Raw genomic sequence first — 17,653 nt, 5'->3', positions numbered from 1 at the left:
TTCTGAATTAAATATAAAGAAACACTTTTCTGTCATTCTGTTTGTGTGCCACTGAAGGTTGTTTTCTTTGTTATAATGGCTTTGTTTTGGTTTTAGTTTTAAGAAACTTATGGTTTACAGGGGCCATCAGATAGTGTATCAGTTATCTATTGGTACATAACAAATAACCACAAAACTCAGGGATTTCAAGCAATAAATATTTACTGTCTCACAGTGTATGTGGATCACAAATTCAAGAGCAACTTACCTGGGCGATTCTGACTGAGGGCCACTCACGAGGTTGCAGCCAGCTCTCAGCGGGACCTGCATCACCTGAAGGCTTGACTTCAGGGCAGGAAGGTGGGTTCCTCAAATGGCTTCTGGGAGAGGCATCAGTTCCTCTCTTACTGTTGGTAGGAGGCCTTAGCTTCTCACCATGTGGGCTTCTCTGTCCAGCTGCGTGAATGTCCTCACAACATGGTGGCTGGCTGCCCCAAGAGTGGACAACACAAGAGAAGTCAAGGTGGAATGATCTAGCCTTAGAAAAGACATCCCACCCTTCCTGCTGCACTCTGTTGGTCACACAGACTAATTCTAATACAGTGTTGGAGGAGATTATGCAGGGCATAGACACCAGGAGGCAGGGGGTTATTGGGGGTCATCTCCGAGTCTGGCTACCACAAATGGGCAAAGACAAGGTGATTGGATAGAGGTGAGATGGAGATGTATAGTTTGCTAAGGAAAGAGCTAAAAGGGGCTCTAAGATCATCTTTGTTGCCTGTCCAAGATCCATTCCACCACATGCTTCTTTGTATCAGATCCCTTGATCACCAGGTGGCCCCAAGTCCTGATTTAGGGTTAAGCAAGGGGTACATCTCTGGCCAGTGAGATATTTGTGGAAGTCGTCTAGAGGATTCCAGAAAGACTTTTTCACCTCTGATAATAATTTTTAAAAAAGAAGGTCTGAGGAGAAATTCTGAACAAAGTGCCTACTTCTGCCTTTATCTTTCTGAGTGCTATAAGAGAAAGAATGCTTAGAGATGCTGTAACGATCTTGTAACTATGATGAAAAGGCCAAAGGAATTCTGGAGTGCCAGCACAAAGCCCCTGATATAATTAACTTCCTGAACCAAACCAGCAACTTTCTACATCCATAATTTGTATCGTATAAGAAAAACACACTCCTGTTTGTTTAAGCCATTCTTATTTGGGTTCTGCCATTATTTGTACCCAAAAGCATTTCTAATTTATACAAGCATCTAACCTAGAAACAGGAGGAAGAAAGTGACATATGGGCTAAGAGCAGAAGGGTGGGGAGAAGGAGAGCTCCAGGCAAAGGGGAGCTGGCTGAGAGCAAGATGAGCAACAATTAGAAAGGGGCCAGAGCGAGAAGCACTAGACGCTCCTAGAGGTGTTTGTCTTCCAGTTTAAGGCATATGACGGCAAAACAGACTCATTGCAATGTTTCCAGCAAGAAAGTGACATGATTGGCACCGGGTAAGGGCAGGTAGGGAATTGTCGAACATCAGTAGATAGAAAGCGGCAGTCACATAGGATGGGGAAGGGGCTCCAGGGATGCGTTGCACAAAGAGGTACATATGGTTGACAGTATTGTACTGTAAACTAAGAAATTACTGGCAGGGTGAATTTTATGGGTTTTTTACTCACAATAAAAAATACGATTACATTTTTTAATTGAGGGTGATCACTGCAGTTGGAGAACGGAGGCAGACGACAAGGACAGAGACATGTTCATTCTATTGAAGTAATCTAAGTGGGAGAGGATGGTAGCCAGAAAAAAGAAAACGGCAGTGAAGGTGGAGGAAATAGAAGAAGGCTGAGATCTGTTCTGTCAGCAGTGAGCAGGTTCTGGTCCTTGGGAACAGTGAGCTCTTCTCTACTGGGCATTTGTGATGCATGACACACCATATCAGGTACTTTCTGTGAACTACCTTTAGTCTTCACAAAACCAGGTGAAGTCATATTTCCCCTCATATTGTGAAAGTTCAAAAGTGTTAAGCAACTTAAGCAAGGTCACAGAGCTAGCATCTTGTAAAATCACAACTCAAGAATGAGTCTTCCTTACTACAAAGTCAACTCATTCCACTAAACCATGGCTTCTGTCCACTAAACCATGGCCTCAGTCCACTAAGCCACGACTTCAGGTAAACATAATATTTAATGATTCCAGTAAGGATCTGAGAACTAGACCAGTCACTTCTGAACATTTTTTTGTACTCCAATCCACGTTAAGAAATCCACTTTAAATTGTGCCCAGTACGTATAGTATGTGTGTATGTGTGTGTTAGTGTGTAGCTCATGATACTGTAATACCAGGAGTTTGATACAGTATTTGTCTGAAGTTTTAACAAGTTTTCTTCTGTCCTTAACTTCACAGAAGAAGTATTTGGTTGTAAAAGGATGACTTTATATAGGGTAGCAAGATGCACTTATCCTTATGGTTCCATTCTACTCTTTTTAAAATCTATATTTTAAATGCTAATTGTGACCCACCAAGTTGATTTCATGACCCAGGATTTGGTTGGAACCCACAGTGTGAAAAACAAAACAAAACAAACACTGTCCAGGTGGAGGGTTGAGTCTCATCCGTTCTGTATATGTGGATCATATTTTGAGATATTAATGGATGAGGTTTGATTTTGTGTACTCCCTTTTTCCCTTCCTTCATTCAAGCCTTCTAAAAGTCACTTCTATAAGAGATGAACAGAAAGCAAAAAAGTCTTTCCAACTTCTGTTTTTATTAAAAAAAAATAATTTGCTAAGAGAACAGGAAATATCAGATGAGCTTAGAAGAAACATAAAGCAAAGATTCTCACCAGACTATAGGAGATTCTCTTTCCCTGGGGCAGAAGGAAAGAAAGCAAGAGACAGACAAAGAGACAGACAGACAGATGGGAACAGAGAGAGAGTGAACTACTGCCTTGTAAATGATGGCTTCCCAGCAGTGTCCCAGAGAGGATCCAACACCCTAACGAGGAGAGGCAGTGTGCTATGTCAAGCACATGGGACCATAAGCAGACATGTGAAAGCTTTCCTGTCTGTGTTCAAAGGAAGCAATGCAGAGGCTGCTGGTCCCACAGGGATCATGTGATTAGGACCAAAGGCTGCCTGCATCAGTGGTGACATGGATAGAGAGCCAAAGACAGAGGGCACGCACATTCATGGATGCGTCCCCTTCTCCCCCCGCTACACACACACACTTGAGCGCTTCATAAGAGCCTGCAACTATGGCATCTTCCTGGGACTAGGAGCTCAAGAAGGATGCAAGTTAAATGTCTCACAATCTAGGTGAAAACAAAAATACATTCATTTTTTTAAAGGCAAAGAGATATGTTTCTTTCACACTCAATTAATGGACTGAGATCCATATATACAACTACATAAATGCATATAAATTCACTTATATTATAATGTTATCTATAAACTTTTAGACTAAATATTTTACATAGATTCCAGGGGTCTCCAGGAGGCAAACAGCAATAAGGTGAAATATTTTAAAAAAATAAGAAGTTTATGGTTTTAAAATAAGAATCAGGTAGATTTAAAAAGAGAGAAAATAGGGGGAAATGAGCTGGTTTGTTTCCCAATGAATCTGATCATTTTGCCCTAAGACTTCTTAAGTGTGTCAAATTAGAAAGCAGGTGTTAAACCATGGACAAATGAAGATTTAGTGATGTAGGTGAACTACCTGGAAACTCTCTTACTATTTATTTTATTACTGCTTCTTTTAAGTAGCTTCTTAATAGTTTCTTCAATGGGCTGAGTGTGTGTGTATGTTCCTGTTATTTCAGTAAGTGAAGTCTTCATAAGTGTTGTCACAGTGAGTTCATACTCCAGTTACACCAGAGACAAGAGAATCATCTTTGAAGGAGAAGAAAACGATGTTTAAGTCTATCTCCCTTGAAGATGTCTTCCTCTGACTTGCCTGACTGATGAATTCTGCATATAAATATGCTGTCTCAGAATTGCTTTCCCACTGATGAGACGCTCTTCTCTCAGGCACCAAAATCTAATTTAAACTAGTTCCCGTGAGGATCCAAAATGTATACAAAAATTTCCCTGTCTTACGTTTCACAATGCAAAGAAAATACACGACGGGAATGAAGGAGACATTTTGGCTTTTCTGTTGTCTATTGTGCTGCATTACGGATGAAATGCGCGTGCGGAGTTTTCACTCTTCGGCCATTTCCATGGCTGAACCCTACTTAGTTTAGACATTGACTTTTCCTGGAGTTCTGTCAAAGCAGTTAATGCCTCTGATATTTCCTAAGAGCAGTGCTCCAGGTAAAGCAAGGATGTCCTTTTTATTCTCCTTCCCCCAGTTTTGCTGAGGTTTTATATATATATTTATTTTATATATATTTAAGGTATACAACTTGGTGTTTTGATATACCGTATGAGTTCATCACAATCAAGTAATTAACATATCCATCAGCTCACAGAGGTACCATTTTCTTTGTTGTTGTGTTTTTCCTTTGTCTATGTGAGAACATTTAAGATCTGTCCTCTTAGACAATTTCATGTACTTTTCCTTTAAGGACTTCCAGCTTTTGAAGCTGCCTTGTCATAAACACCCTCATTCCCTTTGGAAACAGGATCTCTCTGGTTTCAGGTCCTCCTCCTGAACTGAGTCCATCTTTTCTTTTACATGTGAATATTTTATATGTCTTCAGTGAGTGTTAGGGTTTCTATGGGTCTTCTGCAAAGGGCACAGCTCTTATACAAATTGAGTTCATATATTAAAATAGTTAACCTTGAAAGTCAAAGATGCATTGTAGAGAAACAAAATTCCCTTTCTTAAACATATCTACTATAAATGTGGCCAAGGGCATGCAGCACCATCATGAAACAAATACGTTATTTTCCAATGAGACAGGAGGATGTTTCTTCATTAACCACTGCTACCTAAATGAAGTACAACAATTAATTTATTTTCATTAAATCCAATATTTGAAAAATCTGCTTTTTCACAAACTGTAGAAATAATGTCTATGGTTTGAAGTGAACAAAACCTAACAGACCCTCTATCCAAACAAGAATTCATTCTGCTACCTTCATCCATTCAGAGTCATCCTACCAGACTTCTCAAAGCCTAAACATCTCAGAAGTCTCTTATTTAATTTGCACTTGGAAAGTCAAAATATATTTGGCATTTGCATGTCTATCAGTCCTATTCAAATTAAGTCAAATGTGTTGACTGCTTGTGACAGCATTTTTATTAAACATGTAGATGCTAGATTTATACAATATAAATTTAATTGCTGGAATTTTGCTATCGGATGAGATCCTGGGCAAGTTAGCCAAGTGGAGCCTCAATATTTTAGTCAGTAAAATGGAGGTAATAAAAAAATTGAGCAAGATTTAGCTCAGAGAATTGCTGGGATGATTAAATGAGATGACTGTAAAGACAGTTGTAAAGGGAGAAATATTCCATACACTGTTGCTAATCTTATTATCTTTATGTGCACTATCATTGCTAGAAACTGGGTGATATGGACCCATGGAAACTCAGTTTTCCTTTCAGTGAGCTCAACTCTTCATAGGGAGAAGTGAGAGACAAATGAGTAAGCAAATGGTTTATACCCAGTCCCTGAAGGAAGAACCGTACAAGGAGAACCCAGAACAGACTTCTGAACAACAGAAAAGGAAACCATCAGTTCTCACTGGGAATATCAGGATAGCCTTCGTGCAGAGACAACATTGCTCAAGCTTTGAAGGACAAGGTGAGTAGTGTTTTGAGAGAAGGATATGGAGGGAAGATAAGGAAGTAGCAAGACAAGGGAACAGTGTTCAAAAAGACACTGAGTTGGCAAAATACTGTCCCTGGAACATAGTTGAGACTCAGCCATAATAAATACACAAGAAATTTTAAAAAGCATTGTGCGAGATCTGTTATAGCCTGAAAGCAGTGTGTCGACTTCTCCTGTTCAAGTGATATCATTTGGTGGTTTCCATATTCCAAAAAGCCTCTCAATATGTGTCCTGAGCCAATGCTGTCATTCAAAAACAGAGTATTGGGGGGGACTGAATGGCAGTGTCATCCCAACAAGAAGAATAACATTTGAATCTAATTGTGTCATTCATGCTTTTGTTTTCAAACAACATGTCCTAAACATCCCTACAGCAGAGGAACTTTCAGAGGAATCAGTTGACCAGATGCGATGTTTTCTCCTTGATATGTTAGTTTCAGCTCCGAGTTCATGAAATTCTTTGAGTTTCTCTCTGTAGCATGCTATGCTCCTTCATCAGCCTGAGTCATTTTATCTGATTGGGTCCAGTCTCCCCTTCCTTGGCATGCCTCCTTTCGCTGCTGAATAAATCATCCTGGTATATGTCCAGGAGGAAGATTTTCATAGGAAAGTTCCATCTGCTTTCAACCCCTCATTTATTCAGGCTGAGTTCTCAGGCTCCCAAGGAGAAAGAATTGAGAAAATAAAGAGGTGTCTTCCACTGCCAAGTTTACTAATATGGTCATTAGCACAGATGACTTGGGGCTATGCCTGCAGAGAGAGGACACAGCTCCCCACACATCCTGGCACACGGTCGGCAGGAACCCACCTCCCTCCCCGCTCCCAGCCCTCTGCCCTTTTTGAGCTCCCTCCCTCAAATCAAGATACTTAATACCCACCCCAGAATTTCAAAAGAGCTGGCCAGGCAGAGTCCAAGGAATTTAGGAAGGGAGAAGCAAGTAGCATTTCTTTCTCGGGGAGGTAAGGCCTGGGATTATGTCATTAAGGTCTAAATAAACACAAAACCGAGTTTGGGGGAAGTGCTTTGTCCTTAACTTCCAGCCCCATGGGATAGGCCAGCTATTCTGGGAGATCTTTACTGTTAACAAATTAATTTCTCTACAAACTGGGTTAAAAATGGAATCGGCCTTCTTTCGATTTAAAATTAAGCATTTAATTTTGTTCCCGTTTTTAAGGGATGGCAGACTACACCTCTAAAGGTCTAGAATTAAAGGAGTCTTTTCCAGGGTGTATCGCATCCCGGAAATCCACTGTTAACGGATTGGGGGAAATGTTCAGAGTTTTCTTCCCACTTTTGAGGGAAATTTTATGTGCAAGGCGTTTGACCAGTTCTGGGTTTAAAGTGAAACTCATGTGTGTGGAAAAGAGACTTAAAAGGGAAATAATGAAATCTCGTATTTCTGGGACACGGCGGACACAAATAACCCTGGAGATGGTGTATTCGGTTGAGGATGGGCGTATGGAACGCCATTCTTGCCCAGGGCAGGCAAAGGGAGGAGAGTTTCTCCTACGGAGAGCAAGAGAAATCATCCGCTCCAGAGGGCCTGGAGCGGATCTCCTCCTGGCGAGGAGATCTTTGGGGCTTTCATGGGACGCCGCTAGGAGCCGAGAAAGCGCTCAGGGCCTGACGTCATTGGCCATCAGCTGACTGTGCACAGGGCCCGGGCTCCACCGGCTGCAACCGCAGTCGCGGTGGCGGATCTGGAGGCCACCGCAGCTCCGCCACCTGCAGCGGGGCTCGAGACTGCGGCGGCCGCGCTCGGCGGGGACACAGGCAGCACGCGCCCGCCGGGCTGCGCCTGGGTCTGCCCCGAGCGCCGCCAGGCGCTTTGTCTGCAGCCGCTCGCCAGAGCTCCCCGGCGGGAAACCTGGGCTTGAGCGCGCGGCAGGAAATACCTTCCCCAAGTCCTCGTCCTCGATCCATATCCCAGGAGGGGAGAAACGTGGCGAGCGAGGCACTCCAGGGGCCTGGCGTTCGAACGCCTCGCGCCCTCCACCCCTCCGGATTGGTGTAGTAAAGAGACTGCCTAGGGAAGCTGCCTGCCTCTGCGATTGCGGCTCTTTGGGGGTATTTTGCCTTTAGCTCAAAAGTTGGCTTTGCCAAAAGACGCCCCAGTGGGGAGAGAGTAAAGGAGACCCTCTACTCTGTGGCGCTGAGCTCTCGGGAGTCCGTGGGCAAAGCGGCCTACGAGTCCTGGCTCCGCACCTGCCGAGGACCAGAGCCAGCGCCTAAAAAAGAACAGCGGAGGAACCGGCCCGCGCTGCCAGCTGGAGCGCTGGATCTGCGCCCCGGGAGACGGCCGGGGGCGCCCGCCCCAACCCGCAGTCGTCCCCTCCCACGCCGGTCTGCTCGCGCTGCCGCCTCCAAGACCTGGGGTGTCCAGGACAGATCTGAGCGCCACCGAGGCCCTTCCACCTCCTGTTCCGGGGGTGTGGCTTGGCGCGAGGGCGGGTTTAAGTCGCCGCGGGTGTCTGCCCGCTCTGACAGGTCTCCAAATTCCTCCCTGTCGCCAGGTGCCCGCAGCACACTTCAGAGCGCCAGGGTGGCACGCGGCGCTTCCCTGGATCTGGTGGCGACTCAGCGACTTCCCCGCGGCCTCAGGCCTCCCTTCTTGCCCAAACCTTACAGCCGCCACACCTAGCCCAGCTTCGATTCTTAGCCTCAGGGATCTGCAACGGCGGCTTCGCTTCGTTCCCAGAGCTGTTGGCTTTGGAGCCCTCTACCACTTTTTCCGGCCCTCGCCTCCCTCTCCTCCCAGTTCCGGGCCTAATGGACTCCAAGGAGCGAGGTGAAGGGGGTGAGAACTGTGTGCTGCGATCCCTCGGAAGCACAGCTGGAAGGGCTGACTTCGTCGTATAGCCGCGACTGGAACCCCCTTCCCCGAGGGACGCGTCCGGCCAGAACCAGCGCTGCGCTCTCAGTCTTCGCTCAGGAAGTGGAGGCAGCCAGAAATAAACCAAGGAGGGAGCTTCAGCACATCCCCTCTTCCGAATTAACTGTTCGGTGACTTGTTAGCCCTGAGGCTACCACCTCTCCAATCCTCCCGCGGGGCACTCGCCACCTCACGGTCCCCCAATCCTCCACTATCATTGCCCCCGCCCCAAGCTCCGCCCCGGCTCCCCATCCCGGCGCAATGGAGTTCTCTGAAGGGCTCAGTTCCAGCCACAGCTGCTAACTTCTTACCCATCTGCGCCGCCGGTCACCCTCGACCAGCCCCCCTGCAGCCGCCGAGTCGTGGGCGTCCCGAGCCCAGTGCCGCAGCCAGGACCCGCCCGGCGCGCAGCTGAAGCACTGAGCCCAGGCTCCTGGGCGCCTCTTGGAGAGCAAAGGCTGCGCCAAGACGCTGAGTCGAGAACCAGCCAGGAAGCCAGAACCAGAGAAGGGGGCTACGCGGCTCAGAGCGCCGCGTCTTCTGCGGACAAATAGCCACAGCAGCCACGCACCCAAGCTGCGCGGGCTGGCCGGAGGGCGACGCGCAAGGACGCAGGGGTCTGCGGCGATCTTCCAGACGCCCTTTGCCCCCGGGCGCACTATGACCTGACGTGCGGGGGCCTCCTGCCCAGGGCGGCTGGGGATTGAAGGGCTGGCCGCCCAGCTCCCACCACGCCGCCTCTGGGGCTTTAGGAACCCCCTCCCCCCGAGGCCTCCCCGGGTTCTGCGCCTCACTCCCGGCGGCCCGGCGCCATGGAGCTCTCCGATGTGCGCTGCCTCAGCGGCAGCGAGGAACTCTACACCATCCACCCGACGCCCCCGGCCGGCGACGGCGGGAGCGGCTCGCGGCCGCAGCGGCTGCTGTGGCAGACGGCGGTGCGGCACATCACCGAGCAGCGCTTCATTCACGGGCACCGGAGCGGCGGCGGCGGCGGCGGAGGCGGCGGCGGGAGCGGAGGCTCCTGCAAAGCCTCGGACCCTGGAGGCGGCGGCCCCAACCACCACGCGTCGCAGCTGTCCGGCGACTCAGCGCTGCCCCTCTACTCGCTGGGCCCCGGGGAGAGAGCGCACAGCACCGGCGGCACCAAAGTCTTCCCGGAACGCAGCGGGAGCGGCAGCGCCAGGGGCAGCGGGGGCGGGGGCGACCTGGGCTTCCTGCACCTCGACTGCGCCCCGAGCAACTCGGATTTCTTCCTCAGTGGGGGCTATAGCTACCGAGGGGTCATTTTCCCCACCCTGCGCAACTCCTTCAAGTCCCGGGATCTGGAGCGCCTCTACCAGCGCTATTTCCTGGGCCAGAGGCGCAAATCGGAGGTGGTGATGAACGTGCTGGACGTGCTGACCAAACTCACCCTCTTGGTTCTCCACTTGAGCCTGGCCTCGGCCCCCATGGACCCGCTCAAGGGCATCCTGCTGGGCTTCTTCACTGGCATAGAGGTGGTGATCTGCGCCCTGGTGGTGGTCAGGAAGGACACCACCTCGCACACGTACCTGCAGTACAGCGGCGTGGTCACCTGGGTGGCCATGACCACCCAGATCTTAGCCGCAGGTCTCGGCTACGGGCTGCTGGGGGACGGCATCGGCTACGTGCTCTTCACGCTCTTCGCCACCTACAGCATGCTGCCGCTGCCGCTCACCTGGGCCATCCTGGCCGGCCTGGGCACCTCCTTGCTGCAGGTAGTCCTCCAAGTGGTCATCCCCAGGCTGGCGGTCATTTCCATCAACCAGGTAACTCCTGTCTGCCTTGCTCTTCCGATGACTTCCCCCGGGGTGCTTGAGAAATAGCTTTCTAAGAGGCAGGATGGCCTGGCCCACTTGGAGTCCCCTCCTCCAGCCTGGCATAGTGCCTGGCACCTAGGAGGTCCTGGGCGTTGTTGCGACGGTATTTCTCTCTTCTTAGAGGAACTGGAACTAAATGACCCCTAAAGTTTCTACCAACTCTACCCTTCTACTCTGGTTCTGTGAGTAATTCTTCTGTGACCTCAGCTAAGAAGTCGTCTTCTTTCTGCTTCTGCTCCTTGCCCATCCCCCAGGGTCTGTAGTCTCTGGAGCAGGAGACAGCAGGGGCGGAGAAGCACCCCGATTTAGAAGGTGACCCATTCCTTAACAGCTCCACTCGTGAGAGTTAACAGCAGGGTGTCGTAAGGGACTCTGGGATTCAGAGCTGGGTTTCTCTGAATCTCTGTGCCACAGATCCTCAGTTCTCAAAGGAATCAAAATTTGTTAAACGTGTAGTAATTGCTGGTGCTGGGTATCCAGCTTACGTTATCTCAGGCAGTCCTTCAGACAACCCTATGACACACGTTTTATTTGGGAATTCTTCGTTGCCTTGGGGATTTAAGACGTTATCTTCTCTTGTTACAGGATCCAACCCCAGAGCTTTTGGAAAAATCAGCCTCAGGAACTGGGGCTAGGGTCGGGGGGGGGGGGGATAGTGTCATTGGCAAAGAATGCAAGTTTTGCTTAGTTGAAAAGCAGCATTTTGATGTAGATGGTTTGAAATATTTAGGTGGAACCTGACCCTTTAGGTCTCTTTATCCTTCCTCCCCCTTTCTTCCTATCTTTCCCCATTAAATATGAATGAGTTTATGTGAACAGAGTTCTCATTGTCTGCGAATGAGGAGGTAGACGATGACTCTTTTGTTTAAACTCATTGAAGTCAATAGATAATTAATGGTTTGGCACTTTCTTGGCCAAGTATCTGGTAGGTAGTGGGGGGGGCGCTTCTCCATAAAAATGAGGGAAATGTAGCAGCTGAAGTGTTTTCAAGTAGAAAACTGATGAGAGGATGGTGCTTGGATGGGGGCCTGCTTTGTATGTTTCTGCTCTGGCCTCAGCCTCTGTGTTACTTTTGTTCTATTGGAAGCTTAATGCCTCCTCTTAGGGTCTGGTTTGAGTAGATGGTTCTTAGAATAAACAGGTACAGCACCCATGAAAACTCCTCATGCCTTTCAGAGTGCTGGCACCACCAGAGTGCTTTACCCCTCATTGACCTTCCGAGCTTCTAGTCGATTTGAGATTCTCTTCTCTGATGGCTCTATATCATTTGTTCAGGTGACTTATCTGGTTGGCTGCTTTTACAGTGCCTTTTGAAGTCTCCCTGAGTAGAGCAAAGAGCATTAAAGTACGTGGCTGTTTGTCAGGCATGAAACGGGAAGAAGAGAGCCTCTGTAAAGTCTGACCAGCTGAATTTTTGCTTATTAAAGATAATAATGAAGAAAAAAAGATAATAATGAATGTGTTCTCAAAGTTACCATGAACCCATAATACCCACATATCATATAAAGTCTCAATTTGAATTACATAAAATTGTAGTTGCTTACTGTGTTTTCAAATCTCGTTTACACGTGGATCTGAATCCCAGCAGCCTCTGAATTTCTCTCCTTCTTCCAAACTCTCTCTTCTCTTTTGCATTTTCTTTATTATGTGCCTAGATGTCAGCTGGTCTCTTCCTGCTTCTCTTGCTCCTTTCGCCTTTTCCCCTTCTCACCTCTTCTGTCTCCTTTTTCCACCATGAGTTATTTTCACAATATATCCTAGCCATCTGACCATTTGCAGAAAATTCCATTTATTATAACCCACTACGTCTCATGCAGCAGCCTTTCTTGGTACACATTACTAAAAGACTTCATCAAATAAGTTTGGAATAGTATTTGGAATGACACATCCCAAGTGGCAAATGATGAATATTTTCAAAATTCTAAGTATAGAGACACTTTTCTTGCCAAATGAATCCAGAAAGTAAATTTTGGCTCCATATTTGTTTTATACTCCACTCAAATACTACCAGATGGGAGAAGATTAAAAATAACCCCAAATGCCTTCCCACACCCACCTCATCATAAACAATCCTTCACTGTGAAAACCGGGGACCTGGGACCTGCATACCACGCTCATTCAACTTTCTGTTTGGATAGGAATTATAGATGAACTATCGTTTCTTAAGTTGTCACCTTTTCCCAGACTCTGAAAGAACGAGCAGGGCGCTCTCCTCTCATCTTAAGTGCTGAAAGAACCTTCGCGGCTTTAGCTACAAAACGTTTTCCTTTGGCGCCCCCTAGAGGTTCGAGTGTCCTTCCCAGATCTTGCAGGAGGATGAAGTAGAAAATTAACTGTCATTAAAAAAAATTTTTTTTTAATCTGTGATTTTTGCATAGGTGCTGTTTAGTTTTCCTTGCGTGGTAATATACAAGGCAAGCTTAAAACCTGCTAATGACCTTGCACAGCAACTGGAATAAAGTCCTAACTCCTTGCCACGGCGCACTGGATCCTCTACGTGCTGGTGCTACTTCTCTCTCAAATTATATTGTCTTCTCTTCTACTCCTCAGCTTCCAAATACACTATCTATTTTCCTGTCTTTCAAATATCCCAAGCTCTTCCCCACTCCTTAGGCTTTGTGCCTGCTGCCAAGAGCAATTTTTCCCATGACTGACACATCCTCATTATTCCAGACTCAATTTCAATGCCACTCTCTAGTGTATGACGTGTCTTATTTTCTTCAGAGGACATACACCATCTGAAGTTATCTTCTTTGTTTATATTTACTGTGTTTCTTCCTCCACCCCACACCCTCACAAGACTATGATCACCAAGTAAAGGCAAAGACATTGTCTGTCACATTCATCATTTTACTAGAAAAAAGATGCCAGCCACGTGGTAGACACACAACAATCCCTGAATGAACAAGACTACTCATTGCATAGGCAACATTATAAAATAGCCAAGTCCCCCTGACATTGTGTTGCTGAAAGCTTCCTACACAAACACACACACACACACACACACACACATTAAATGTATGTAAGACAGCCTTTTACACATAAACACCTTTGGAGAAATCAAAGCACAATAATAATTCTTTATATTTGTGCAATATTTTACATGTAACCTAGACGCTTTACATACATAACCACTTCTAATGATGGCAAATAGATGGTATCTTTCTTCACTTTCATTTCAGTGAGGAAATGACATGTTCTTAGGAACTTTCAAGGGACATCCCAAAGGTGATGAGCCTAACAAGTAATGAGAGCAGGATTCAAATCCTAGTTCGATGCTAATCATTCTTCTAAAAACTGAAGTGTTTGAAATGACTCAAGAGCAAGGGGTATCTGTTCCACTACTCAAGAGAGTAATACCCCTACAGCACATGAATTAACATTTAATGAAGAAGCCAAAGGGCAATCAAGGGAGACAAGTGATGGAACTGCTGGGAATAGACTCTGTGTAGCTGGTTCATCGGCTTGCTGGATGATGGATATAAATTTGTCAACTGAATGAAGATCATAAACCCTGGGATACTTTCTCTCTACATTAATCACGATTCCTGTTAAGAGGATGGCTTATGTTAACTTAGCATTTTCAAGAAACAGGAAGCTAGAATGAGGACACAGTCAACACACCTCGGCAGCTGTTTCACTTCACTGAATATGCCATTTTCAAAAGTAAAAAATGCACCGATGATTGCCTTTCCTAATCCAAGCTTGAGAATCTGCTTCTCCCCTTTCCCCCTGGAGGAAAATTATATCTGTTACTTGACAGGGTAACAACCAAGCTGCAAATCTCTGCAGATACCCTGTGTGACGAGACAAAACCCTGTGTTCACTTAGCTATCATGTGCTTTCCCCTGTGGCTACAAGATGGCACCTAAGAGGGGTCGACCAGAAGGCTTCTAGCCATCAGCAAAGAAATAGTTTATGTTCTCTCCGCTTGGTGAACAGTTAGACTAAAGTCATGGACTTCCCATCCACACAGAGAGGTTTTGTCTGGGGCAGGTAAGACCCCTTGTGATTTCCAGGTCTAAAGTGGCATTGGAAATACAGAGGAACCCTCAGAAGTTTCAAAGCTCAGTTGAAAGGCTGCCTTTTATTTCCGCCCTGAGGAAGTTCAGCTACAGGTAGCACTGGGGCTGCAGTTACTCGTTGCTCAGGGAGCCTCATCCATTTCAAGTTAAATCGGCTTCATTATATGATTCAAAGATAGTAGTACTTCTGTCCAGATTCTATCTAGGACAGAGAATTTTTCCACATCTTACACAAACTGTTTATCCTGCCAGTTCAATTTCTCCATCGAAAAATTTATTGCAAAATGACATTATCTGGATAAACAAAATATTAATGATAAGGTTATATTTGCTAGATTCTTTCGCCGGATGGATACATTCTAAGCACTGTTGCTGTAATTGGCATTTTTACTCTATTTTAATTGCTGGTGACAATAATATGAGCTATCTAACATTTGAAACTCATTCTCATTCTTCAGCTCATTAGTGATAAGATGATGAAAAGCATTTACTTATCGGAAAACTGAGAAGTAGCGATATTTAACTAGAGAGGTTGCTCCATTATGCTTCCCTCTGGGGGACTGATTCCCAAAATGTTACCGCTAGTGGCTAATTAGTCCTCTGTACCCCTTGGTGAGGCAGATAAGCCAAAGTATCAGAGTGGAGGTGATTTCTCCAAGATAACTCCATGAGCAAAGGCAGCTAAGTATGCAAATCCAGGTGAGTTATTGCTCAAGGTCATGCTGTCAGATTTGAATTTCCCAAGCAGCCCTTTCTTTCCTGTCTTATACACATCCAATGAAACCGCAGAGACTAGAGCCAGAAAAATGCTAATTAAATCATGATCGTTAAACTTGACTAATAACAGGATGCTTTTAGCTTACCACTTGGCCTTTAAAAAATCCTTTGGGAGGAAATGCATCGTTTGTACCAGGTAAGGTAGTGGTGTATAGTATGAGCAGGTGGGGGATCAGGAGAGAAGAAGGCTCTGAGTGTGCTTTTGAGTGCATTTCTGATCATTTAAATTAACAGTTGACTTCACAGTAAAGACAAAGTGAATGTAATGGAATTACCAACATCTCTCCCCCAATTTGCAAAATTTAAACATAAGCATATATTCTATGTTCTTTGTCTAAGTCTGCTAACTCAAATCAAATAAAGGGAAGCTTATAATGATTTAATGTACAGCAAATGGCATGTAATTTAAGTCATCTCAATTTGGTAGTTGATATCAAGGTAAATACTTCAAAAAACCACAAATATCCATTAAATGAGTGTAACTGGGATCCTATATAATGCACCTCACTCATCATGATGTGCATTTTTTAAAACCCAAATATCTCCATTTCTGTACATTTTCCTTTGGCAAATTCACATAGGTTTTAAAAAAATAATTGCAATATCCCAGCATGTCTGAAAAAATGACTTTCAAAAGCAGATTTGAGTGTCAACATTCTCAAGAGGTCCCTGTGAATGCCAGGAAATGGAAATATTACTCTCTCTTACTTGTGAAAAATATCGAGACTGTCCTTTTTGGTTCTATCTTTTCCCTCCTTCCTTTCCTCCTCGCTCCCCCCCCCAACCTATTTTTGTGATGGAAAGTAGGCTTTGCAAAGGACATTTTTAATGACATCTGAAATGACCAATTAAATCCCTTCTGGTCTGCAGACACCTTTGCCCTGGAGTTGCAAATAGGCTTGGCGTCTGTGTGTTTAGAGAGAATTGTAAAATGATGTACAGTGTGGTCTTTGCAAGATTGAATTACGAATTTGTTTTTCTTCATATCTGCTAAGGTCACCTGACTGGCATCAGTGGGTCAGAGCATAATTAGATTGCAACTGGGAAGACTGGGAGGACTTTTATTTCTGGAGCAGCTGCCACAGTGTCATGTTAAGTAGGACAAATGCATTAGTCCTATTTACACCTTGATGATTGATGGCATTTTAAGAGCTCATCAAAAAGAGGTAAAACCAAGCATTGAAAGGAAAGGTTTTTTTGTTTTTTTTTTAAGTTGATCCCAAATTCAGTGCTGCTGGCAACATGTAATCAAAGGACACTACTACAATCGTGCCGATGTGACATTTCACTCTTATCTAAATATTTCTTAGGATGCTAATTTATTCATTTCACAAATGTGTCTATTTGAGTTGATCCTACATGTGTTTGCTTTCGGAACATAGGAGATACTTGCAACATTCATCTCAAAATGTTCCTCTTACCAGTGAATGGGCACAATATTGATGCTCTGAGAGACCAGGAGGTCTAGAATCTGCAGGTGGAGGGTACATCAGTTCACTTGACCTATCGCTTTGAAGCGTGTTCTTTGCTTTCTCTGGAATGCAAGGTAACAGAAACCGGAGGGAGGCACATTTCTGGGATCTATAGGTCTGAACCTCAGTGAACAAGAGCATCTGTTCTGTAAATAATTTCTTCCTCAGCATCTTCTTGAGTGGGGCTTGAGTGGAAGAACACTCCTCTACCCAGCCAGCCACAACAGAGCCCTGAAAGCCAGTATAATCTGCCCTGTGCTTCCCCAGGAAACAGAACTGGATTTACACACTCAAATCAGATCATGTGAATTTTGTTTAAGAAGGACTATTTTAAGAAGTCAGGTCACTTAAGCAGCACTTCGGAAACCAGCTTTTCTCACTGCAAGATTTTTCACAGTCAGCTCTGCAGGGTACAGAAGAATGCAGAGTAGATTAATTAACCGTTGAAGTCCCAGACATTCCCAGGGACGCCTGGTCCCATCCCAAGGGGAATAAAAGCCCTTCTACCAGTGAAGGCAACTATGTGACCACCTTCTCAAGCAATGGGCTGGGATTGTGACTCAGCGTGTTGTCAGAGAACCCTGTGCGAGTCCTGGTTTCTTTGATACCTCTATACTGGACTTGGATTGGGCATGTCTGCGATTTTATACTGGAATTTCATTTTTAGCTAGAGTATCTCTCTTAATATGTGTAATACCTTGCACATTCATTAGTCACTGGGGTTTTCTATGATTTCCACTCCACTTCCTGACTTAAATTCCTAAGCTCAGATGTTGCTAATTGCAGAATATTTTGAAACACAAAATTCTCCTAAATCAAAAAATTATTTAAAAATTTACATAGTAAAGACATGAGCCAAGTATGAATTTAAATCATATTAATGTTTGGGGCTTGTTTAGTGAGTAAATTTTTAAACTG

General features: G+C 45.4%; 1 protein-coding gene across 3 annotated transcripts in view; it reads left to right on the top strand.

Annotated features, from left to right (window-relative positions):
• The first annotated feature begins 6,700 nt into the window (after positions 1-6,700).
• ADCY8 (adenylate cyclase 8) overlaps positions 6,701-17,653 on the top strand; it is a 192,768-nt gene continuing 181,815 nt past the window's right edge. For all 3 annotated transcript variants that reach the window (XM_010972658.3, XM_045508451.2, XM_074353082.1), the window contains exon 1: positions 6,701-10,410. In XM_010972658.3, the coding sequence (XP_010970960.2) occupies positions 9,436-10,410 (975 nt within the window). In that variant the 5' untranslated portion in view covers positions 6,701-9,435. The remainder of the gene's footprint in view (positions 10,411-17,653) is intronic.

The sequence above is a fragment of the Camelus bactrianus genome, chromosome 25 (genome assembly GCF_048773025.1).
Source record: "Camelus bactrianus isolate YW-2024 breed Bactrian camel chromosome 25, ASM4877302v1, whole genome shotgun sequence".
NCBI classification, from domain to species: Eukaryota; Metazoa; Chordata; class Mammalia; order Artiodactyla; family Camelidae; genus Camelus; species Camelus bactrianus.
Note: the sequence above shows the minus strand (reverse complement) of the source record. Positions and strands in the feature narration are given on the sequence as shown.